The sequence below is a fragment of the Capra hircus genome, chromosome 1, assembly GCF_001704415.2.
Source record: "Capra hircus breed San Clemente chromosome 1, ASM170441v1, whole genome shotgun sequence".
NCBI classification, from domain to species: domain Eukaryota; kingdom Metazoa; phylum Chordata; class Mammalia; order Artiodactyla; family Bovidae; genus Capra; species Capra hircus.
The window spans coordinates 44,871,966-44,899,516 of record NC_030808.1 but is presented as its reverse complement, the minus strand read 5'-3'; the positions used below and the strand labels follow the sequence as shown (position 1 = coordinate 44,899,516).

Here is a 27,551-nt window from a genome sequence, read left to right as displayed (position 1 = left end):
ATATCTACACAAAGACTTATAGAAGAATGGTTGTATCGGTTTCATTCATGGTTTTCAAAACCTGGAAATGACCAAATGTTCCCTCAACTAGTGAATACATAAACAAGACGTGATCTATCCAAACTGAATTTTACTCAGCAATAAAAAGCAAGCCACTGATATATATACATAACATGGATGAATCTCAAAGACCCTATGCTGAATATGCAGACTCAAAAGAGGATATGGTCCTATTTACCTGGCATTCTGGAACAGGCAAAACCAACACATGGTGGTAGAAAGCAGACAAGTGGTTGCCTGGAGCCGTTAAGGGTGAAGTAAGGTTTAACTGGGGCAGAGTAGGTTACAGGGTGAAGGAAATGTTCTTAATCTTGTTTCACAGGTGTACACATTTGTTAAAACTCATCTAATTATACACTTAAAACAGGTGCATTTTATTGGATGTAAATTATATGGCAATGAAGTTAATTTTAAAAGCTTTTTTAAAAAAAGCAAAACAAAATTAACTCCAATAACCCAAATTAAGGAAAACCACTTCTACATTTTTTGAAAACCAAACAAAAGTAGTCTTCAGTGACCCACTTGAGAGGTTGAAGATTACTATGGTGCACTGTCTTTGTATTGTATAACTTCTGTATTGTACGCATGTGTGCTAAGCTGTTTCTGTCATGTCTGACTCTGCAACACCATGGTCTATAGCCCTCCAGGCTCCTCAGTCCATGGAATTCTCCAGGCAAGAATACTGGAGTGGGTAGCCATTCACTTCTCCAGGGATCTTCCCGACCCAGGGATTGAACTCAGGTCTCCTGCACTTTTTATAGCAAAAATATAAGCTCACTGAACATGTTCCTTGGGTACTGATCATATCCTTCTCTTCTTACTTATTGCTCCTATGATTATTTTCTCTTCCTCCAGATTTTCTTACTCTATTTTTCAGCAGCTTTTATTTTTTTTTTCAAATACACATTTTAACGTAAGTGAAGTGATACAGGTGATGTGTGTGTAACATTTGAATCTCCCTGAGGTTTTGTGTGTATTAACAAATAGTTGCTAAATCTTCTCCAAGATTTGGTGTTTTATTTTAAGAAAGGGTGGACAGATGCAAAAAGAAAGCATGTTGGAGAGGAAAAAAATAACTTTGTCATGGAACTCCACCCAACTGTTACACGATATAATGAAGGGTGAGAGATGGCCTGTGTCTGTAATACATGATTCCTTTGGCCGTGGTTGGCACATTTATACCCCTCTGTTATTCATTTTAGAAGCTGTTACATAATCCCTAACCTATTCCTAATACAAAATCATTCCTTAATACAAAATACTCTGCGTGCATGAAGACATTTAAACTCAAGAAATGCTAAATGCTCCCATAAATCTTCTGGATATTTTGAATCAAATGAAGAGTGAGCATTTTATTATATTATAAAGAGAAGAAACAAACTGAGGAGAAATGTCACTAAATGTAATAGTTAAAGGGCTAATAGCCATAATAAAAGAGAATTCATACAAATTAATGAGAAAACAGTTCAATTGATAAACTACATACACATATGAATGATTTTAAAAATACAATACCACCAAAGTAAACAATATACAAAAAACTGTTTATGGTACTCCATAATGTTGGCCACATTTTTGTCCAGACCATAGTGTAGACAAGGAACTTAAATGTTCATCCCTTTGACATGTTTATCATCATCCTGAGAATTTATCTTCAGGAAATAATTTAAAAGAAAGGAAATATATATATATACCAGTTTATTAATCATATGTCACTATAATATTAAAAATTGAAATCTAGACTTCGTGGCCCTAGTGGTAAAGAACCTGCCTGCCAACTCAGGAGATGTAAAGGGGGTTCGATCCCTGGGTTGGGAAGATCCCCTGGAGGAGGCAATGGCAACCCACTCCAGTATTCTTGCCTGGAGAATCCCAAGGACAGAGGAGCCTGGAGGTCCAAAGGGTCGGACATGACTGAAACAAGTAGCACGCAGACACTCAATAACAGAACAACTTGGTAACTTATGCTATATTATGCAATTGTTACAAAAAGTGGGGAACTATAACTAAAAATCAGAATAAATTTCATTTGCTATAATTACAGCTGTTTAAATTCTTATGTATTCACACAAAGAGTAGAAGGGAACATTAAAAAAAAAACCAGACATTATTGATAGGTCAGGGAATTACTGATTTCGCTTTTTTGAAAAAGATAATTTATAAAGAGCTTCTAAAATTGCCATAACATGGTTAGCATAAGGTTTTTAAAAATGTAAACAGGAAGCTTCTTTCTCTCTTAGCAACTGGCCCCTCCCCCTCTACCCCTATGTTTCCCACCCCACCCCCTGCTCCTGGGGATGGAACCAATCCTGGTGGCTCTACTTGGACCTCATCTGAGGAGCCAGGTCCTGAAGATCCCAGAGTCACAGTAAGGTGATCCCACAGGGCTAGAGAGCTCCAGTGGTTGACTGGCTGGTATGATACAGTCAGCACTTCTGGCCCAGGTTTTCCAAACATTGGCCAAGAATGCCAAGCTCTTCTGAAGGAGGCAATGACAGTGAGCTTGAAAATGATCTCCTTTTGTTGGTAACAGGGGGAAAAAAAAAAAAGAGGCAACATGAACTTCAAAATGGAAAGGGTAAAAGAAAAAACAATTCAGACTGACGAACAGTAATCTCTGAATTGTTTAGACCCAGGAAAGGAAACCCCAAAGTCAGGATGGTTGTTCCTCTCAAGTTGGATCACTAAACTAAAAAAAGATTCCCAATCAGTGCATGAGGTAAAGGCTTAAATCAGTAGAATTATTTCCAAGAGGTAGAATTTCAGGGAGGAAGGTAGGGGCACATCAATGTTTGCCTGACTTAGCCTCCGCAACATGCACAGTATGTGGTTCTTTTGCATTTACGGTAGAGCCTTTCCAGGAATGGTATATGGAAGTCTGGTTTGCTGCACCTCCCAAAATGCTGGGAAAAAGTACAGAGAAAACTAAAACCACCAAGGGAACACATGTTTCACCCTCAGGCTAAATGTCGCTCTTTGGTGATTTTTTTTTTTTCCACATTTAAAGTGGCCTCCACTTAAGGTTTATTTTCATCTGAATATAAATTCCAGGTCATCAAGTAGGTCAACCACATCTTGTAATTTTCCCAAAGTCCAGCCCCTATCTAGGGATGTCACTAAAACACCACTAAAAACACTGACCTCAGATAATTGCTTTACTTATTCTCTTCCTTTTCTATTTTCCATTATCCTGTAAGGTCTCAATTATACTACAGATGGAGTAGGCTCTTGGCTCACCTAGAAATCCGACAGTCATTTACAACCATTTCTATAAAAAACACATGTTCTTTGAGGCGTGGTGAGAATGGTATGCCACAGCTTACTTGACGTTTGTTAGTCCCTTAGCTCAGTGCACTCACAGCAGGTGCCTCGTTTATGACAAAACAGAACACAGCATTTCAAAGGCTCTGTCTCCGAAGTCCAGTGGGAGTGCTCTCCAACCCAGTGGAGGTCATTTTTTATTTAGGAAGCCATTGATAATTCAAGTGTTTGAAACCTCATGAGCAGCTGGATCTGTTAGAAGTCATAAGGGGTGATAGTGACGAACTTTTCATTTTTTGAGCCTCACTGTCATTTCATCAATAAAAGGTTAGATGTATCAAGAACTGGAAGGAAATAGAGGCGTTAGCAACCAGCTCATTTTTCTATGTCTCACTTCCCAATTCTCATGGAGTCAATTCCTCTGGGCATAAAATATGCTTTTTGTTTTAACAGGAAAAAAAAAAAAACCCTTTCTAGAGGTTAAATAAGTGCAAGGTTCTTGACTGGAAAAAAGTACAAGCACATACAAATTTAAAATATTCACAGATCAGAAGTACAATACATATAAGCAACTCCTTGTAGTGTTCAGCAGAAATCATTTTGTTCTGGGGGGGTAAATTTTTCTCTTCATGTCCTTTTTGGTAAATTGTAAAAGAATTTGTTTTAGGCTCTATATTTTTATCAAACTTTGTCACACAGACTGATGTAGGGAGCAATGATAATCGAATTATCTTGAAAGCCGAGTGGAATTCTTCACTTCATTGGGGTAAGACTCTATTGAATAATAGAAAAACTACCAAATCCACCATTCCTGATGATAATAAACAACAAGTGTTATCTAAGTCTTAACTTTAAGCAAAATATACTGAGGGAGATTTTTTGAGAAGACTGGATAATAAAGGAAGGAAACAGAAAAAGTGAGCTGAATAAAAAGAGGGCCACAAAAGGTAGCAGTTTTACTGTCTAGGTGCTTGGGTTTACTTGATCACTCTCAGACATCTCCTCGGTAAGTGTAGATGGCTCCAGCAGCCTAAAACGTTCATTTAGGGCTGGAAATGACCTGATCATGTTATACATCCTCACACGCAGCCTCAGTGGCTTTGACGGCAGCACCTTCACTCTCCCAGCGGTGGACGACAATGACTTCAACACTTCGGAAGCTTTGCTCTGGAAGATTTTCGTTCTCACAGTGTAGAGGATAAAAATTTGCAATCCCTGGCAGACAGAATAAAAGTTTAATATTAGATATGTATTGAGACACAGAATCAGGGAAGAAATTGTGTTTCACCCTGCTACCCCAACCCTTCTTTGTGGCTGAGAACCTGAGTTTACCAGCCTGCAATGTACTGCTACGTACTCTTTTTCTATGAAGATTGAGGCAATGTTCTTCTCATATTTGAAAGCTGTATGTAAGTGGTAGACTTATATCCCCATTTGCCACATGTTGGCTGTGCAAAGGACAGGCTTGTTTTCCTCCTGACACCAACCAATTCTGACACCAACTGGGTGTCCTACAATTCAATTCTGACACTAACTACACAGAGTCCATGTCAGACCCTACAGGCAAAGGGCTCAATCCCACAGGACTGCCCTCATAATGGTGCCAGTCATGGGTATTAGGTCCCCAGGCAATCCACTTTTCTGTTCAACTTGACTACTGCCTCCCGGCTTCAGGTTGGATAATTGCTAGAAGGACTCACACAACTCACTCACAACAGAGCTTTACTTACTGTTATCTGTTTATTATAAAGGATACAAGTCAGGAACAACCAGTTGGAAGAAATTACAGGGCAAGAGCATGGACCTTCCATGGTCCCTCTGAGTGTATCACCCCCCCAGCACTTCAATCTGTTCACCAACTTGCAGGCTCTCCAAACCCCTTCACTTAGGGGTTTTTATAAAGGTTTCATTACACAGATGTGATCAATTAAATCATTAGCTGTTGGTGAATGACTCAATATCCAACCCTTCTCCCATCCCTGGAGGCTGGGGAGTGGGCTGGAAGTTCCAAACTTCTGATCAAGCCTTGGTATTTCTGGTGACCAGCTTCTATCCTGAAGCTATCTGGGGACCTCAGCCACCGGTCATCTTATTAGCATGCAGAAAACACTCATCACTCAGATTAGAGTCCACAGATTAAATGACCTGTGTGCCAGGAACTGAAGACAAAGACCAAATATTAATTTTAGTATACTATAGTAACTTTGTTCTTTTTTCAATGTCTGTGATCTTCAGTTTCCTAACATGGGTAGACTGACCATGGGTTCCCTAATTCTTCTTACAGTTCTAGTAGTCTACGATTCTACATTTCTTGGATTTTTGGTAAAATAACTAGAAATTTGGTACATTTAAGGACAAAAAAAATTTAAGCCACTTCTATTCACTGCTTTTCTGTACTTTACACAAGAAGACCAGATATACATGAGGAATTAAACCACAGAAGACTGAACACTATTTCCTATACATTTTCAAAATGTATAGACCCACTTTTTGCCTTCTTATTAATATCAGACAATTCCTTTTCATTCAATATTCATCATTTAATCCTTCTCATTTAGTCCTAATATCAACCCTATAAAATAAGGTTTATTACCCTATGTTACATAAAAGCAAACTACAGTTTACATAAATTAAGTAACTTGCCTAAATTAACACAACCAGTAATCAGTAGAGTCTGGAACTAAGCTATATGTTTGGCTCCAAAACTCCAGTATCTGATACATTACTCTGCCTCTTGCTTGTAATATAAAGGTCATATAAAGTACATTATAGCATCTAAAAGACCTCTGATAATTCCTCATTAATATCCTTTGTGGAAAAATAAATAACATCCATAGTTGAGTTGAGAGTATTGTACCAATATTCATTTCTTGATTTTAACAATGTTATACAAGATATTATCATTGGGAAAAGCTGGGCAAAGAGTATAGGGGAACGCTGTACTGTCTTTGCAATTTCTTATGTAAGACTATTTCAAAATATAAAAGCTATTTTTAAAAATCCATTTTAAAAGCTATTTTAAAAAGATTATTTCTAGAATCATATCATATGAATACCATTACAGGAGACTTCTGGTGCTATGGTTAGATAACTCCAAGAGTTTGACTAATAGGATCAATACATATTGGCTAGGGATACACGAGATCTCTGGCCAAAAGCAGGAGGATTAACTTGATTGTTACCCAATGGGTGGTATCTACTCCCCTGAAGAAGGCCTTGATAACACTAGGATGTTTTCAACGGGACATGGGTTTCTGGAGGACAAAAGTGGCCACTGGTCATCCTGATTATTCAAGGGAGAGAAATTTGCTTTGGAGACATGAAGATCTGGCCCCTGGAAAAGCATCATTTTTGTGCAGTACATGATTTCACCTGGATTTTCCAGAATTCAAACTCTAAGGTAAAGATAAGGCTGGATAGAATTTCTGGTTGTACAATAATTAGGAAAAGACCTAGACCATGAAGAATTCATAAAGACACCATCCTGCAGGATTCTGTGCTCCCTAAAATCCCAAAGATGTTATTTGAAAAGAAAAAATGTATGGGTCAAACTAATTCTCACTAGCACAAAGATCAAATTGTACCTTTTAAATAATACTTGTAACACTCAGTAAAATATTTATTAGAACTATAGATAATTCTAAACCTAGAAGGAGCCTTCCATGTGAGCTAAGCTAGTTGTTCCTACTCCTTAGTATCCGTAACAATCACTTGAGGCCCTTGTTTAGCACAAAGATTTCTCGCTCTTACCTCACAGGTTCTGACTGAGTAGGTAAGGGGTGAGGCTCAGGAATCAGCATTCTAACACGTGTAAATTCTGATGTAGGCAATATTCGGGCCCACTTTGTAAAATACTGTGTTAATGTTAACAGCCCCATTTCATTATATAATTACCTGCCTCACTCAGAAAAGTTGTGTGACTCCTAAAATCACATGAATCATTAATTGTAAAGCTGGAAGATAGCTTAAATCTCCTTTTAGTTCAATGCTCTTGCCAAATGACCACCTTCAATTTTACCATAAAGTATTAACATTTTGTAATGAGTCTCTATTTTGTAATGTCTCTCCTGTGCATGGAGGATAAAATATCCTTGCCTAGACCTTCTTTTAGATACTTTTGTAAATTACCAGTCACTTTAGGTGACAATTCCATGATTCAGCTGGCAATCCCAGACTAAGCTTACACTACTTGTTGTCCTTCTGGGGAGTTTCCTTTGGGTGTTGCAACCAGTAAACGTCTGCCTTATAGCCATTCAAATTTGGTGGCAGGCACACATCTACTTTTTTTTTTTTGAAGGATAATTGCTTTAGAGAATTTTGTTGTTTTCTGTCAAAACTCAACATGAATCAGCTGTAGGTATACATATATCCTCTCCCTTTTGAAACATCTATTGTTTAATGGAATTATTCTCAAAAAATGACTGAGAGGGCTGCCTGGGATAGAGGGCAAGGTCCTACAAACATTAAACGTGGTGGCAGCAATTCAGACAGCCAAGCAGCTCCCCACACTGCACACAGCTCCCCGCACTTGAAGCTTATAGGTAAATAATGTGGATTGTATCAATGTCACTTTCCTGGGTTTTATTATATATATTATAGTCATGTAAGATGCTATCACTGGAAGAGCTAGGTGAAGGCTACATAGGAACTCTCTGTAATATTTTTATAACTTCTTCTGAGTTCAAAATTGTTTCAAAAATATTCTAAGGGATGATATAAGACTGAGAAGAACAAAAAAAATTCTGACCTCAGTTTTTCCACAACATAAAATCTCAATAAAGCCTATGCAATTTCAATGAAAAAAATTATTATTGCCAAGAATTAAATGCCAAGCTGATCTGGAATCCATGTGCCATGGTACCTAAAGAAAAATTATCAGCTGGAAAAGTCCTTATTAGTATTTACTAACTATCCATCAAACAATTACTCCAAAAACATACTATCATTAATGAGAAAGTCATTAAAATTAAAAAGTCAAAATAACATGACATTCCAATATAGAAGGACTGGCAAAAGGCATAGGCGGTAATGTAAGCTGATGCAGCCACTGTGGTACACAGTACGGAGGTTCCTCAAAAACACTAAATATAGAACAACCATATGATCAAGCGGTTTCACTCCTGAGCATATAGCCTAAGAAAACAAAAACAATAATTCAAAAAGATATGTGCACCCGAATGTTCATTAACAACATTTACAATAGCCGAGATATGGAAACAACCTAAAAAGAAGAGTACTTTAATTATACTGAAGTATAAATTCACTCTGCCAGCTCAGAAAAGATGAAACTGCATGTGCTGATGGAAAAGCCCTTGTAATACATTTCATCAGAGCAAAAGGCAATGTTCACGACAGGAAGAGGCACAGAATAAGAAGCACAGAGAGAAACTCCTGATATTAAGGTAAGTCTTTCAATAATGCCCCTTGTTTTATTTTAAACTTTTGACATTCCCCCTATTTAATACATGGGCTTCCTGGTGGCTCAGTGGTAAAGACTGCACCTGCTAATGCAGGAGATGCAGATTCGATTGCTGGGGTAGGAAGATCCCCTGGAGAAGGAAACGGCAACCCGCTCCAGTTCCAGTATTCTTGCCTGGGAAATCCCATGGACAGAGTAACCTGGCAGGCTACAGTCCATAGCGTAACAAAAGAGTCAGATGCAACTTAGGAGCTAAACAACAATAATATATAATACACAAATATGAATGAATAAAAACAAAACTGTTCTGAAGTCAAACAAAATTTTTTATTTTCAGTTACCGTTTGGATTTATCTATATGACTAGTTTTTCATGATGAAAATCAGAAGGTGACCATAATTCTTAATCTAAATATTTAGCTTCTCACAGTGGATACTCCCAAAATGTTAACAGAATGGTTTCCAAAGAAGGAAAGAATATAAATTTTCCAGACGAGGCTTGATCGCTCAGAGCTTTTGTGTAATAAAGCTTTATTAAAGTATAAAGGAGATAGAGAAAGCTTCTGACATAGGCATCAGAAGGGGGCAGAAAGAGTACACCCCTGTTAGTCATCAGCTGGATAGTCACTAGCAGTCTGTTAATGAAAGAAAGCAATGTCTTAAAACTCAGAATGGCACCAGGCCCCTCACCCATAAGATGCATTTTGGGATAATCTTGGTACCAGATAATTCATCCCAGGCCATAAAATGATTGACTTGAATCTTATAGAAGGGCAGATTACCATACAAATAGTTTTGTTTACATAGATTAGGGGAACAATATCCGAGTATAACATACTGGTTTGTTAAATAGGTTCTGAGCCATTAGGCAGAACCGACCTGAAGACAGAGTCTGGGGTAAATGCATAGTACATTAACATAGCTTAAGACAAGCATTCCCATAAGAAAAATGCTTTGGTTAACTCAACGTTTGAGAATAGTTAACTTCAGGTGAAACCAGGTGTCAGTATGGCAACACAGTATTTTAAGAGAAGCCTCCTTTTAAATTTGCATAGAGAAGGAAAAAAACACGGCTAGTTTGTTTCCTCCTCCCGCTTAAGAGAGATAAAAATGTCTGACACTTGCAGCCTACTTCCTCCATTTGGAGACCCCTGGCCTTCCTGCCTGTTACCCTCTCACTACCTTCAGACTAATCCATACCATACCTGAGTTGTGTTGAGAAGGCAGAATATGTAGCTGAAGATGACCCTGATGTCATCATTATCAGTTAGCATTAAGTATGCCAGAATCCAGGTAATTCCAAAGACGACTGCAACAGATAATGTGCTAAAAATCTTCTTTAGGGATGAAACCTTCTTTGTGCTAAATAAGAGAAAGCAAGACAGAAAATAGGGTTCAATTCAGGTTCTTATTTTTTTAATATCATTGTTAACCTCTTATTGAAAATACATGTTCAGCTCCACATATACACTGTTCATTAAAGAACATTATGCTTCAGGTAGAAAAACCTATGTCACCCTGGATAAAATATATGTATATGAAAAGAAAGAGAGAGAAAGAAAGCAAGGAAGGAAGAAAAGAAGACAAACAGTGATATCTGTTTAAAAGCTCAAGCATAAACACTTCCTTAAATACAGGCAAATTTCACAAAGAATCAACTTTTCCTTGGAGTGAAATTTGATTTTAGTGATTATTACTACTGGATTAGTAATTTCTTTTTCAGGGATCTGGGACCTTTGCATGCTATAGGTTGATAAGCCTTTAAAGTATAGACTTTCCTGTTAGGCTGTCATTCCTGGTATCTGAGCTGGGCCTTCTGACTTACTTTGATCAGTGGGACATCAGCATTCGTTCCGCAACCAGAGGCTTGAAAGCATTCTGCTCATGAGAGCACACCTTTTCTTATTGCTCTTTGAAACCCTGAAAGTACTATGTTAAGAAACCTGGACTGGTTTAACGGACAGTGAGACCACATGGAGCAGAGATAAGCTTCCCTAACTAAGTAGTTCCCACTCAATACCAATTACTACCAACATCAGAATGAAAGTGACTCATCCTAGATTACCTACCAGCATTTAAACTGTCCAAGACCAAAACAACCACCTGACCCACACTCAAACATATGACAAATAATAACTATTTGTCAGTCTAAACTGTTAAATTTGGGGGTAATTTGTTATACAGCAAAACTTAACTGATACTTGGAAGATAATTTGTTAAAAATTAAATTCTAACTGACTCTTCATTGTAATAAGTCAATTTAAGAACCATGGGCTGTCAGTCAAAATTTTGAAATGAGTTTGTTTGATGCCTGTGGCCTAAATGATACTCCTCTATATAAAGGAAATTTAAGAATTCACAGTTAGGCTAACAAGACTTTACCAAAGTTTTCTTCACTGCTAAAAAAACAGGTTTGAATGAGTATAAGTGATAGTCTTTTCCCCACAGTTCCCCTCAATATAGGCTATTATCCATGTAGGAAATATGTTAATTACTCTTGACTGGTAAAGTATACATTTAAGATTACATTCATACTAATTATGATTGTTTTTCACCCACCTGTTCATATAAAATAGATCTATTTAGTGACCAACAAAGTTCACAGATATATTTACAGTAAGTTTACTTGGATTAAGCAGTCTTATAAAATTAAGCCTGAATTCATAGCTTCATTAGCACTGTGTTCTAACCAGTTCATGCTGTAGGATATGGAAGTGGGAGGACTATACGTGTTTAATAGTTTCTCTTCTTTGTCTCTCCAACCAAAGCTCTTTCTGTGTCAGTGATGACAATGAAAATGCTTATTGAGGTCATAAAGGTTACAGAGAGGAATAATTACTTCCCGGGAAGTAATAAACCAGAGAGTGCACACCCTATCTGCAGGGAATGTGGGCCCAATCTTGCCAGGTGTTCTGATTTTTTTCAAGAGAAAACATAATTTTTAAGTGAAATCTCTCAATTTTTATGTTTGCAACTAATTTTCAAAAATTTAAAGTCATTATGTGATTCAGGCAACACGTGTAAAATATAACCTACAGTTGCCAGTCTGTGAAATGAAAATACAGTCACTGGCATCTCCTTACAACCCTCTCATATTTTTAATTATTCAAATCTGATTTCATGAATATTTGGGACTGGGAGATAAAAGTTTTTCCTTGATGCCTTTGAGTTTAGTTTTGTTAGGCTTATATAGCTCAAAAGTAACTTAAGTAATGCAGTAGACTCATAGTATCGATGTTGGAAGATGAGATGATTCATTTTCTGAGACAAAGTGTAAGAAAAAAAATCTGTCCTGGAAACCACATATTCTTGCATTTTCCTGGAGTCTGAAAACTCTTCCAGGAGCAGTGAATGTATTACTGTACTGTATTATGTACTATATGAACCATGCCTGCCAACTTCTCATTCACTGGGAATCTTACCTTGTCAGATTCTGATTATTCTTCCACAGTACTTTGACTACAATGATAATAAATATAACAATGTTGCTGATGAGGATAAGGGTCACAGGTACAATGAATGACCACAACAATGGACTTGCTATCAAACCACTGCTTCCTCGAGTTGCCAGCCAGCAGCTGTGGAGAGAAAAGAAATGATTTCAGCAAACTAAGAAAGGTATACAAACTCTTCTCTATGCTGTTCACACTACTGACACTCACTTGACTGAAAGACCTGCTAAAAGTCAATATCCCTTTGCCTTATACATATTGGAGATGATTTTCAAGAATTCAACTGACTAGAAAAATGAAATGCATTGATTCTGCCAAATCTCTCTGTGAGACTGTATGGTCTAGTGGAAAGAAAGTGGACTTCTGAGTCAGGCAGTCCTAAATCTAAATGTCCCTCTCTGTCACTTACAAGGTGTTTGACGTTAGGTAAATTACTATTTTATTTTATATTTGAATATGTAACACACTCAGATGGCTCAAAATTTTAAAGGTATAAATTATCTTAGAGAGACAAGACCCTTCCTACAACTATCCCTGGTCATCTAGCTTTTATCTCTGGTGGTATTCACTGTTTCTTGTGTATTCTTCTAGAGTTAGGTTATGCATACACTGTCAAAGGTATACATTTTCCTGATTCTGAAGCAAATGATAACATATGATACTTCTTACTTTACTTAAAAACATATCTTGGAGATTACAATGGAGTATTACTCAGCCATTAAAAAGAATACATTTGAATCAGTTCTGATGAGATGGATGAAACTGGAGCCGATTATACAGAGTGAAGTAAGCCAGAAAGAAAAACACCAATACAGTATACTAACACATATATATGGAATTTAGAAAGATGGCAATGATGACCCTGTATGCAAGACAACAAAAAAGACACAGATGTGTATAGCGGACTTTTGGACTCAGAGGGAGAGGGAGAGGGTGGGATGATTTGGGAGAATGGCATTGAAACATGTATACTATCATGTAAGAATAGAATCACCAGTCTATGTCCGACGCAGGACACAGCATGCTTGGGGCTGGTGCACGGTGATGACCCAGAGAGATGTTATGGGGAGGGAGGTGGGAGGGGGGTTCATATTTGGGAACGCATGTACACCCGTGGTGGATTCAAGTCAATATATGGCAAAACCAATACAGTATTGTAAAGTAAAATAAAGTATAAAAAAAAAATCTTGGAGATTATTCCATATTAGAATATAAAGATTATCCTCATGAGTTTTCACAGTTCCATATTATTCCATTATTTCATTACACCATAAATTATTTAAACTCTCATTAATAGACATTTTTTAAAGTTTAATAATTAAAATTATTTGATTAGATCTTTAAACTTACTGCATCTATCTATCTATCTATATACTGCTACTGCTAAGTCACTTTAGTCGTGTCCAACTCTGTGTGACCCCACAGACGGCAGCCCACCAGACTCCCCCGTCCCTGGGATTCTCGAGGCAAGAACACTGGAGTGGGTTTCCATTTCCTTCTCCAGTGCATGAAAGTGAAAAGTGAAAGTGAAGTCGCTCAGTCGTGTCCAACCCTCAGCGACCCCATGGACTGGAGCCCACCAGGCTCCTCCATCCATGGGATTTTCCAGGCAAGAGTGCTGGAGTGGGGTGCCATTGCCTTCTCCAATCTATCTATCTATCTATCTATATTTATTTATTTATTTATTTTTAACTGTGCTGATTATGCTGGGTCTTGGTTGCTGGGGGTGTTTCTCTAGTTACAGACAGCAGAGGCTGCTCTCCAGTTGCAATATGTGGCCTTCTCATTGTGGTGGATTCTCCTGTTGCAGAGCACGTACTCCAGGTACTCAGGTTTCAGCAGTTGCAGCACATGGGCTCAGCAGTTGCTGCTCCCGGGCTCTGGAGCACAGGCTGTTGTGGTGCATAGGCTTAGTTGCTCTGCAGTATGTGGGATTTTCCAGACAAGGGATTGAATCCAGGTCTCCTGCATTGGGAGGCAGATTCTTTACCACTGAGTCACCAGGGAAGCCCTCGTTGCATCTGTTTTTGTCCTTTTGTCATTGTTGGTGGCAGTTTTGGTGGCATATTTTTCCTAATTTATGAAATTCAGTAATCATCTCCTGCCATTGTTATAAGAATAAATTCATTCATTTAGTAAGTATTTATAGAGTACGTGTTATGTGCCACATTGTTCTAGATACCAAGATGTTAACAGTGAATGAAATACCAAAATTCCTTTCTTTAGTGAAGTTATTCTGATACAGGAAAAATAAATAAAACTAATGCATTAATAAAATATATACCATATATCAGATGTTAACAAGTGCTGAGGAGGAAAATAAAACAGGGAGTGAGGGTAGTTACTACCATGTATATGTGTATCTGTGTGTGTTGCATAGGGGAACTGGGAAGGAAGAGTTTCATTTTAAATAGAGTAATCAGGAAAACCCTTATGGAAAAAAATATTTGAGTAAAAATCTGAAGTAGATGAAGGGGAAGGGTGGTCTCAGCAAAGGGAACAGCAAGTACAAAGGCTCTGAGCTGAGAGCTTAAGGAACAGCTAAGAGGCCAGTGTGGCCAGAATAGAGTATGTAAGTAGATGGGATTAGTAAAAAGATGCAAATTATGTCTGGGCTTTATAGGTGACTGAATGTACTCTTGGCGAGAAAGAGAAACTTGACATGATCTGTTTTTAGTTTTTAAAGTATTATTTTAGGTGCACACATAACAGAAGAGCATGTCCAAAAGGAGGAAGTCGGCTAGGAGTCTACTGCAACAGTCTGGTGGCCTAGACCCAGGAAGAGGAGATGCTGAGAAGTAGTCTGATTCCAGATATGTTTAAAAGTAAAGCAAAAGGATTTATTGATAGGCAAGATGGGAGATATAGGAGAGTTACAAGTGACTCCAAAGTTTTCGACTTGAGTACCTGGAAGATGGAGTTACCACCAACTGAGCAGGGGAAGACGATGGATGGGAAGAGCAAGTTTGGGAGGGAAAACCAGGAGATGCACCATCCACTTGTCCCAGTCATGGGAAAGTGTCAGGAAGACAATGGGGCATTAATGAAATAATGTGAGAAGCCCTGGCACGTATTTGGCAATCAATTAATTTATGTTTTCTGCAGGTAAAACACCATTATTATACATGCTAAAGTATTTCTAAGTTGTTTTGCACTGGAACGTTGCTACAATTTAAATTATTCGAAATTATTTGTTTTTTGGTTTACTTTCATTTTATTAATTTTTACTGAAGTAAGTTTATTATTTTTTATTCTTTTTTGGGGGGGTATAGCTGCTTTACAATGCTTGTTGGTTTCTGCTGAACAATGAAGTGAATCAGCTATATGTTTATATCTTCCCTTCCTTCTTGGACCTCCCTCCCACTCCCCATCCCACCCATCTAGGTCAGAAATCATATTTCTAAGAATGACTTAAAAGGAAATTGTGATGATATTTAGATCTCTGTTATGAATTTTAAAAGTGAAAAGGAGTGCTTACAATCCATTAGTAGATAGATTCAGTCCAGCCTTAAGTAAAATGGTGAAAAAGAGCAAAATTTACCTTCAGGGTTTTTGGCTTTCCTGTCCTTTCATCTGTAACCAAAGGACAACCCCCCACCCCCTGCCATCCCCAACCTCACAATCCCCTACACAGAAGAAATAGGAGGGCACTTGCCTAAGAATTTAATAAAATCCTACTGAGAAGTACTTTAAAATCTCAAGATACTTCTTTGGTGACTAAGCAAGTGGCCATCAAAGTTTTAAATTAAAAAGATGGACAGATTTCTGACCCAGGCAGCCTAGAGAAACACAGTTTAAAAGAGAAGGATAGGATAGAGAAAGAAAATGACCATCCAGCTCTATTGGATAAAGACAGACTTGCAAGTTACGAAACAAGACAAAGATTTCTCTTTATCTCTTTGAGTCTTGAGTTGTTTAAACTTTAGATAACACAATTTCTAAGAATTACTATTTGGACTTTTGTCACGTGTGCTGCTGCTGCTAAGTCGCTTCAGTCGTGTCCGACTCTGTGCGACCCCATAGACAACTGCCCACCAGGCTCCCCCATGCCTGGGATTCTCCAGGCAAGAACACTGGAGCGGGTTGCCATTTCCTTCTCCAGTGCATAAAAGTGAAAAGTGACAGGGAAGTCGCTCAGTCGTGTCTGACTCTTCGAGACCCCATGGACTACAGCCTACCAGGCTCCTCCGTCAGTGGGATTTTCCAGGCAAGAGTACTGGAGTGGGGTACCGTCGCCTTCTCCATTTGCCGTGTGTGTATACGCATGCAAATGTCTATAAGGTCCGCAGTTACCTCACACAGATTGGGAGACCTGGATGGGGAACAGGCTTGGACGCCCGTGGCCGTGAAGAGGTGTGCCTGAAGAAGAGGCATCTCCTCCCCTCCCCCATCTTCTGTGTTACTTGGAGGGATAATCATTAAAGATTTGTTCTCACCAGCCTCTCTTTAGTTATTCTGAACCTAATAACTCAGATTTTGAGACTGCTGAGAAGACATGGATTCTACATGGAGACTGATCCTTGTAGGAATGGAATTTATAGAATTAAGATTCAAGAGTCACAAGCTCAAAGTTGAATCTGATCAACAGCTATGAACCTGAGGTCTGAAGAGTATTATAGGTGAACCTCAGATAAAGCATTTAACTCCTTGGTGATTTTGTCATGAAACATGGGAAAAGATAGCTGTAGCAGATAGAGCATAGCTTCCAGAAAATTCTCCCTCAAGCATTATAATTTCCCAATGGTCACTATAAACAACACTTCAGGAAAGTCTGAAAGAGCCTGTATGGTAGGACAGAGATCTGGGAGACAGAGCATTAAACAGGAGTGTGGCCTGTCCTGCAATCACCCTTTAGTTGGGTCCTGGAAGCAGTAGCAGTACATCAAGGGAACTGGGGTAGGGATTTCAGACATGACTGGTAGAACTGGGAGCCATGTTTGGGGGACAGGGAGTATGGTATATTGAGAAGCAATTTCTGGGAGCATAACTCAAGAAAACCCAAAAAAGTCCTTCCTCTTTCTAAATATATCCTGAAGAAATGTGAACTTTGATGCATGTGTACAGGGTGGAAAGGGAGAATAAGGGTCCAAGTTGAAGCTGATATTCATGTTACACATCCTTTCCTTTCTTCCCAACTCTTATTTTCAGTTGCCAGTGTCTTGCCTAACATCTAATGCTATACTCAGCAAAGAATCTGCTCTCAGTTCTTTACAGCTCAGTGTGAATAAATTTAAGACAGCAGGCCTCTTTCTACTGAAGACGTCTATAGGCATGGTAGGGTAGGAAATTAATAATAATGCAATTGGAGGTGAATTACCTCTCCCACGAGATATTTGCATCTTACTCTTGATCTTCAATTGTGGAATTAAAATTTTAAAACCCATCAGAAGGTATTTATTCTCAATTAAACAGAAAAAAATAGTGCCTGGAGCATGCGGCCGCTAAAGTCAAGCCAGGCAGTTAGCTCCCTATTTTACACTTGGTCACAGTCAGCCCTAGAAATAGGTGAGCGCCCTGACACCACAGCCTTCCCTTGTGTATACTTGGACATTTCCGAGAGTTCTGTTCTGATCTAAGTTGGTCTGAGAATTGAAGCAGAATCCAAGGATAAGAATGTTTGCATTTATAAAATAAGAAGGGAAAATAAAAAGCAGTTACCATTTGGCAGCAGAAATACACATAGAGCTTTCATCTCAATTTCCTCATACAAATACCATCTCCTCAAGCAAATACCATGCATTCAGTTACTCCCATTGTTTTTCCCCCCAAACTTTAAACTTTTTATGTTGTATTGGAGTATAGCCGATTAACAGTGTTGTGGTAGTTTCAGGTGAATAGCAAAGGGACTCAGCCATACATATACGTGTATCCATTCTCCCCCAAACTCCCCTCCCATCCAGCCTGACACATAACATTGAGCAGAGTTCCATGTGCAATATAGCACATGTATACATGCAGGTACTCCCATTATTGACAATTATTCACGCTGGAGTCACAGAGAGAATTTATGTGTGAATAAATTATCACGAAATACTCATTATAATCATATCAACACAGAATTGGTTCATAAGCATGGAGAGGGCTCAAGTTATAAAATGTTTTCACACTAGTTGATCCCTCAGAGTAACCCCAGAGCAGGTATTACTATTATTGTTATTCCCATTTTTTAGATAAGAAACTAAGATAAGGGGTTACTAAGGATCACATTTCTTGTTTCCTATGATTTTCAGAGGTAATGAAAGAAGACAAATTTAATATTAAAAAGTTCACATTTATAAATTTAGAAGGAAGGTAATTACTTGCTTTGTAAATGGAGTTATCACAGGAAGTTTTCGTATCATCGCATTTAAAATATAATGTGCTCTTTGAGAATTTGAAATACACAGTTATAATATGACAATTATAAAGTGAGATGCATATTACAAGTACCTTTGGACTCGATGTCATTGAATACTCTCAAAAAAAAAAAAACCGAGCATTTAAATAATAAAACTTACATTTCCTCTTGCCGGTAGTCTAACTCCCACTGTGAATTATTTCCATTCTGAGAACAAACAATTCCCACTGTCACAGCTACCACTATAGCCGGGACTCCTATGTGATAAACAGAATTGCAGAATAAATAATTTACCCAAAGCTGGGATTAATTATAAAAGACTATGAATGAATTGTACATCTGACCTTTTTCAGGATATATTGTTCTTTCTACTACAGACAATGTACTAAGTGATCTACAGATGCAGGTCAACAGTGGACATAGTTTTTCAGTATTTTATTTTCCCTGTCAGTGTTGGCTATGCATAACAATTCTATACCATTTCCAATCTTTTTGTAACTGTTAACACAATGTCCACTCTTAAGCGGCTCAATTTCTCTTTCATTTGAATAAACTTAAATTTAGATAACACTAAAACAACTCTCCTTTGCAGGAACCCATTAAAATTTTCAAATTATTTTTCTTAAAAGAGTCCCTCTGACTGCCTTGAAATATTTTTTTTAAAGTAACCAGAAAGTTGATTACATGTAGTCTAAATCTCAAGTCTAATTAACAGAGATATTAAAGGAAATAAATATTTTGAAGTTAGCTCATGATGTGTTACCCCACTCCAGCACTCTTGCCTGAAAAATCCCATGGACGGAGGAGCCTGGTAGGCTGCAGTCCATGGGGTTGCGAAGAGTTGGACACGACTAAGCGACTTCACTTTGACTTTTCACTTTCATGCATTTTAGAAGGAAATGGCAACCCACTCCAGTGTTCTTGCCTGGAGAATCCCAGGCATGGGGGAGCCTGGTGGGCTGCCGTCTATGGGGTCGCACAGAGTCGGACACGACTGACGTGACTTAGCAGCAGGAGCAGCAGCATGATGTGTTTAGGATACCTGCCTTGATCATATCTTTCCTCTTCACAGAAGACACTCCTTCACTAGACAGAAGGCACTCTTAGTGATTGCTGGATGTTCCATCTCCCCTATCTTAAGGCCTTGTACAACTAGGTCTTCAATGGGTGTTTGTTTAAATTAAATGATTTCAACAAAATTAAATTTCTGAGAAAGTAGAGAAGCAAACACTTACCCCATCCAATTAAAGAGTTAGAAAGGACGAAATGCCGAGGAAGAGGCTTCATGGTCCTAATTAGAAGGAAACAGAGCTGGGCAGCACTGAGTCCCATCCAGACAAAGGTCGCTAACCCAAAATAGTGCAGTAAGATGGCAATTGCAGTGCACTTGGGATTCGAGATGACCACAGTGTCTTGTCTGAGCATTACATTATCACTCAAGTCAATATTATTGATGTCACTGTTATTTGGCTTTATGTTCTTATTGGAGTTTTCAATTCCAAACACGAAGAAGAGGTTGAAGATCAACATCGATGCACACAGACTAACCAACACCCAGGTTACTGAGGTTTTTCTGACTTTCCTGAAAATAAAAAATATAATTAAATGAACAAAACAGCTACAAAAAAAAGAAACTCTAGTGAAATTGTGAGGTAACAAAAGGATTATTACCCATGTAAACCTAGCTCATAACCCAGTTGGGCCAGCTGGTAGACAGACCTTCCCAACTACATCAGAGAAACAATCTCTCCTTATCTGATTCCCACAAAGAAGTGAGTTCAAGAAAACAGGTTGATACCTCCTTTCTTGAAACTGTGTTCTAATCAAAGGTGATAGCTGCTCTCCAGAAATGCCCTTTTGTGAACTCTATTTTCACAAATTTCCAGGCCCTGTGTATCCCCCTCCAAGTGACCTGATACAGCTAAAGGAATGCAGCAGATGGCCTGGCAGCCAGGACCAAATTATCCATCAGACAAAGTGGTGCTTAGTCCACAATATGTTTATATTTCTATGGCCCACAACAAGGTCTTCTAATGTAAAGCAGAGCTTCTAATGTATGCAGGTCAGGAAGCAACAGATAGAACTGGACATGGAACAACAGACTGGTTCCAAATAGGGAAAGGAGTACATCAAGGCTGTACATTGTCACCCTGCTTATTTAATTTATATGCAGAGTACATCATGATAAATGCTGGGCTGGAGGAAGCACAAGCTGAAATCAAGATTGCCGGGAGAAATATCAATAACCTCAGATATGCAGGTGACACCACCCTTATGGCAGAAAGTAAAGAGGAACTAAAAAGCCTCTTGACGAAAGTAAAAGAGGAGAGTGAAAAAGTTGGCTTAAAGTTCAACATTCAGAAAACTAAGATCATGGCATCTGATCCCATCACTTCATGGGAAATAGATGGGGAAACAGTGGAAACAGTGTCAGAGTTTATTTTTGGGGGCTCCAAAATCACTGCAGATGGTGATTGCAGCCATGAAATTAAAAGACACTTACTCCTTGGAAGGAAAGTTATGACCAACCTAGATAGTATATTCAAAAGCAGAGACATTACTTTGCCGACTAAGGTCCGTTTAGTCAAGGCTATGGTTTTCCCACTGGTCATGTATGGATGTGAGAGTTGGATTATAAAGAAAGCTGAGTGCTGAAGAATTGATGCTTTTGAACTGTGGTGTTGGAGAAGACTCTTGAGAGTCCCTTGGACTGCAAGGAGATCCAACCAGTCCATCCTAAAGGAGATCAGTCCTCGGTGTTCATTGGAAGGACTGATGTTGAAGCTGAAACTCCAATACTTGGGCCAGATGATGCAAAGAGCTGACTCACTGGAAAAGACCATGATGCTGGGAAAGATTGAGGGCAGGAGAAGGGGGTGACAGAGGATGAAATGGCTGGATGGCATCACCGACTTGATGGACATGGGTTTGGGTGAGCTCTGGGAGTTGGTGATGGACAGGGAGGCCTGGCATGCTGTGGTTCATGGGGTCTTAAAGAGTCGGACATGACTGAGCGACTGAACTGAACTGATTGTAAAAGAGGGCTTCCCTGGTGGCTCAGACAGTAAAGAATCTGTCTGCAATGCAGGAGATCTGGGTTCCATCCCTGGGTTGGGAAGATCTCCTGGAGGAGGGCGTGGCAACCTACTCCAGTATCCTTGCCTGGAGTATCCCCATGGACAGAGGAGCCTGATGGGCTGCAGTACGTGGGGTTGTAAAGAGTCGGACACGACTGAGCAACTAAACACAATGTAAAACATGCCTGAGGACTGTTCCTTCATCTGAAGATATAATTTGAGGCTGTAAAACCAAGTACTCTTTAAAACTCATGACATATCCTAGTTCTCTGTATATTATGGTATGAAAGTGAACGTGTTAGTCGCTCTGTTGTGTCCAACTCTTTGTGACCCCAGGGACTGTAGCCAGCCAGGCTCCTTTGTCCATGGAATTCTCCAGGCAAGAATACTGGTATGGGTTGCCATTCCCTTCTCCAAGGAATCTTCCCGACCCAGGGATCAAACCCACGTCTCCTGCACTAGAGGCAGATTCTTTACCATCTGAGCCACCAGGGGAGCTTATAATCCTGTATTTTAAAAAGTTATGAAATTTCCACTCACTATCATCCAGACCTTTCTGTGTTTTTCAGACTACAAGGCCTCTTGAAATAACTATTTCCCCTATTAATGTGCTTAACGGTCCCATCACTTCATGGGAAATAGATGGGGAAACAGTGGAAACAGTGTCAGACTTTATTTTGGGGGGCTCCAAAATCACTGCAGATGGTGATTGCAGCCATGAAATTAAAAGACGCTTACTCCTTGGTAGAAAAGTTATGACCAACCTAGATAGCATATTCAAAAGCAGAGACATTACTTTGCCAACTAAGGTCCGTCTAGTCAAGGCTACGGTTTTTCCAGTAGTCATGTATGGATGTGAGAGTTGAACTGTGAAGAAGGCTGAGTGCCGAAGAATTGATGCTTTTGAACTGTGGTGTTGGAGAAGACTCTTGAGAGTCCCTTGGACTGCCAGGAGATCCATTCAGTCCATTCTGAAGGAGATCAGCCCTGGGATTTCTTTGGAAGGAATGATACTAAAGCTGAAACTCCAGTACTTTGGCCACCTCATGCGAAGTGTTGACTCATTGGAAAAGACTCTGATGCTGGGAGGGATTGGGGGCAGGAGGAGAAGGGGACAACAAAGGATGAGATGGCTGGACGGCATCACCGACTCGATGGATGTGAGTCTGAGTCAACTCCGGGAACTGGTGATGAACAGGGAGGCCTGGCGTGCTGCAATTCATGGGGTCGCAAAGAGTCGGACACGACTGAGTGACTGAACTGAACTGAACATTAATGTGCTTAAAGTTCTAACACCCTCAAGTACTCCTCTATTTCTAATGTCTCAGAATCTGATGAACAAATCTGTTTGCCAATTATATTAATATACGTTTTATGATTTTACAACATTGATGACAATTGGAGTGAGATCGTAGGCAAACATAATAATTGTGCAGCTACCACAACTTATTCAGATGGGATCAAGTAAATGTTCTAGTGTCTTTTCAAATGAAAGCACAGACAAAAGAGCTTTCACTTTATGTGACAGACTTGTAATTACATGGCATGTAATTTTCCTTCAAGGCACCTACCACAATTTATAATTATGTATTTATTTCTGTATGTATGTGTGCAATGTCTGTCTTCTCCCCAAGAATGTAAATTCCCAGGGAGATGAGCTGTCTTGTTCATAGTTTATATTTACCTCCTCACTTGTTGCTTAGAGCCTCACACTGTAGGCCAAAGGCGACTAAAGAGACACAATAACTAAATAAATTGAGGGGGTTGGAAAACAGCTAAAATGGACATTTCTAGAACAACGGGAGCAATGTGAATAGGGATATTAACATGATAACATTATATTAATGTTAAATTCTTGAGTTAAATTTTCTGAGGATAATAATATTATGTAGGAGTGCCCTTGTTCTTAGGAGATACATACATGCTTGAAGAATTTAGAGATGATGGTCATGATGTTTACAACTTACTTTCAAAATTTCAGGAAAAAACAGAAAAAGAGAGACAACAAAATATTAATAACTGGTGAATCCAAGTGAAGGGTATATCAGTATTCTCTTTCAACTTTTCTGTAGACTTTTAATTTTTTATAAATCGAACTTCAGGGGAAAAAATGTTGAAGTAGCAATACCTTTAGAACAAAAGACCCCTGACTCTACACATCTGAGAGAAAACGGTGAAGAAATTTATCCGGGAGAAATAATTCTGAAAAAAAGAAGCATTGTGAGACACCTTGAGTTTGAGAAGAAACCAGGTGGGAGTGCACAATGGACCCATTTATTCCACAGATATCCCTCCACCATGGGCCAGGTACTGTGCTCAGCCCTGGGATGGACTTATAAAAACAAGACAAGAGAAAACAGCAACAACAAAAGCAAAGGAGGCCACATCAATTTTCATGCTTAATGGGAAAACAGTAGACCAATAAGCTAATAAATGAACATGCTTACATTTACAGATTGTTACAAATGTAGCATGAGACAAAAAATAAGAGCTATGCAAAACTGGATCTTGAGTGAGGAGGTCAAAGTAGAAAGAAATATGTGTTTAGGCTTATTTTTAAAATTAGTTTTAAAAAACTATGTATTTAAAAATCTTTTTAAATGTTTTACCATTTGAAATATTAATATAGTTTAAAATTTACTTTTATCCTTAAAAACTTGCTGATTAGCAATGTTTCTTTCTTTCGCAAATGCAAATTGGTAGTTACGCTTCTATTCAATACTAAGGAACTATGGCATTAATGAGTTAGTGTTGTTATTTAGTCGTATCTGACTCTTTGGGGACTCAATTGGAGCCCACCAGACTCCTCTGTCCATGAAATTTTCCAGGCAAGAATATTTGAGTGGATTCCCATTTCCTTCTCCAGGGGATCTTCCTTACCCAGGGATCAAATCTATGTCTTCTGCTTGGCAGGCGGATTCCATACCACTGAGTCACCAGGGAAGCCCATTAATGAGCTACAGGACCACATTAATTTTATGTGATAAACATGGCATGTAGTTTTCCTCCAAGTCACTTAACATATTTTGTAGTTCTATATTTATTTATGAATATTTCTTAGCCTCTCCAGGGCTGAGTATCCTATAAAATGAGCATGATGAACTAAATCTCACTTCCTTTCTAGTTCCAAGAGGCTGTATTCTAACGGAAATATGCTGAGAGGAAATAATATCAAGGTAACAATTTCTCTCATGAGATGAGCCTGCTTCCCTTCTTACCTGGTGCCGATCTGAAATATAATTGTGAGAGCCAGACCAGCAATGGACAGTGCACATCCAAATGTGGAAAATACATCTAGTGATTCAGGATATTTATATTCCTTTTTGAAACTCTGGAAAATAAGTTAAGACTCATTATTTTAAAATAGCTTCTCTGAAATATCTATGAAAGTCAACATCACAAAGAGTTACATTGGTTAAAACAGTCAAATATATTGGTCAAAATATCTAGATATGTCTTTTTATATAAAGATATGTTTTAAAAGGAAATAAATCAACCCCTTCCTCTCTAAGCAGTATTCATGAAATAGCAGCTTGAGAACAGTTATCTAATTCAGTGAGGGAAGACATAAACACTATTACTCAATGTCTAAAATCAAAGTTGTTTGTGTTATCTAAATTGGCTAGAGTTGTTTTATTAACCTGTTACATTATTTGTATGCATAACTATAATCCAAGGGGAAACTTGCATATCTAAGCTCATGTACTAAAAATAAAGTTGCAGAAATACTTTCCTGGATATGAAAAGATATTCATTTTTGCTTTTGGAAAGGGGGACCTAACCTTTGTGAAATATACCTATATCTACCCCAGTATTTTAGTATATAGTCTCAGAAAAGTATGTTCCATATGAGTATGTACTCTTAGACATATGGAGAGGTAATAATGGTGGTCACTGGGTGAATAGAGACATATGTATAGAATTATTTTTGCCTGCCTGTACTTTTTAATTTTTCAAATTATTATTAGAAAAGCTGTATATACTTATTTATAAAACATGAAAGTTAAATGTAGAGATATAATTTTAAAACACACAAGTTCCTCTTTACTGCTATTACCCCACATCAAACCCTGCCATCTCTTCTCCAGAGGTGATATTTTTATTTTGGCTCTGCCAGGTGGCTTGTGGTGTCTTAGTTCTCCAACCAAGGATCAAACCCGTGCCCTCTGCAGTGGAAAAGCACAGTCTAACAACTGGACCACCCGGGAATTCCCCAGAGGTGACCTTTATTTTAATGTGTTTACAAATATTACCTACATCTCTTGCACAAATATAGAGGGTTTTGTTAACATAATCAGATTATTTTCAAATTGCTATTTCACTGTTTAGATATCATAAACATTTTCCCATATCAGTATATTTCTGCTTAGTAAGTAGACTTTCACTCTATATGCATTGAGTATGTATTGCTTTAGTAGGAAAAAAATAAAAATAAACTTCATTTAAAAAATATCATAAGGGCTTTCCTGGTGGCTCAGTGGTAAAAATCTGCTTACCAATGCAAGGGCCACAGGTTCAATCCCTGATCTGGGAAGATCCTACATGCCGTGGAGCAACTAGGCCCATCCACCAACTATTGAACCCAAGTACCACAACTACTGAAACCCTCGCACCCTAGAGCCTGTGCTCCTCGACAAGAGAAGCCACCACAATGAGAAGCCTGTGTACCGCAACTAGTGAAAAGGCCATGCAGCAACAAAGACCCAGCGTAGCTAAAAATAAATGAATGTAAACAAAATTATGTTTAAAAAATTATAAGACAAAAATGTCACATTACTTCCCATGTGTAGTATACTAAGTAGATGACAAAGAATCATAGAATATCTAGATCTTTAGATCTTAGAAATCATCTATTCACTCAGAGTTTATCTGCTCTTAAACTTTACATATTAATATAATTCTAATCACCTTTTTAAAAATTTTGCAACTCAAAAGTAATGATAAATATTAATATGTGGGCATTGAGGCAGATTCAGATATTAGAAAGAACAGTTGAAAGTTTGACCTCAAAACAGGAGAAAAAAAACTATGAAAGTATAACCTGTATCATTTAATATGTAAAGCAATCTGACTTTTACACAGCTATTCAGTAATGCTAATGATCTTAAGATACCAAAAACATTAAAATTGTATCTTTACTATTTTCTGACTGAGAAAGCAGATCTCTCTATAATGCAAGTTATAAAATAATCAAAATCAATTTTAAATATTTGGTAATTAAAATAAGAAAATGATAATTACTTCAAAAATATTTTAAAAGCAAGATTCTATAATTTGATATTCTATGCTATATCAGTATGTTTCCCCATTGGCTTCCCAAACATGAATATTTCTTAGCTAACAGAAAATTAAAACATCCACTTCTTTGGAAGATTTACAGTGTTAAGAGCCCCTTAATAAAGGGAAGACAATCTACATCCCTCCCCATTCCACTGCAGTATAAAAACATTCCATCTAGCATAAAAAATAAATATTTTTCCTTTTGCCAGAATAATAGTTTTCTGGAAATGCAATAAACAAAGCTCCTCTTCCTAAAAAGGTCAGTTCAAGAACTCTCAAGAGGTATATAAACACCTGGATGCCAGAGCTGTTATTACTCATACAGGGTAGCATTAGAGTGAAAAGAACACATAGAGGAACTATGGGACAAGTTGAATTAGAAAGCTCTTCCTCTTATACCTTCTGGCATACATTTAGTAACTTAGATGCTATAATGGAAAAAGCTCTGAGTAACTTATTCAAACTCACCCACAGATATGTACATGCTGAGCCATCTTTAGCACTCAGCTATACAGCCTTACCTCTGGCTGTAGCACCTTCGTGCTTCAGACATGCAAGTTAGTTGAATGGAGTCTGTCAGCTCCTCTTTTGCACATGGCCTCCCTTCTCATTATTAAATACACAGTACTGAATTCATCTATCTTGAGACTATTTTGCAAAAAGCTC

At 38.3% G+C, this 27,551-nt stretch overlaps 1 protein-coding gene across 1 annotated transcript in view; it reads right to left on the bottom strand.

The window, feature by feature from the left end:
• ADGRG7 (adhesion G protein-coupled receptor G7) overlaps window positions 3,467-27,551 on the bottom strand; it is a 66,288-nt gene continuing 42,203 nt past the window's right edge. Inside the window, exons 11-16 of the mRNA XM_005674854.2 lie at window positions 24,824-24,936; window positions 19,764-20,110; window positions 18,689-18,785; window positions 12,162-12,317; window positions 9,945-10,101; window positions 3,467-4,536 (exon numbers count right to left, since the gene is read on the bottom strand). Coding sequence (XP_005674911.2) covers window positions 4,285-4,536; window positions 9,945-10,101; window positions 12,162-12,317; window positions 18,689-18,785; window positions 19,764-20,110; window positions 24,824-24,936 — 1,122 coding nt within the window. The 3' untranslated portion in view covers window positions 3,467-4,284. The remainder of the gene's footprint in view (window positions 4,537-9,944; window positions 10,102-12,161; window positions 12,318-18,688; window positions 18,786-19,763; window positions 20,111-24,823; window positions 24,937-27,551) is intronic.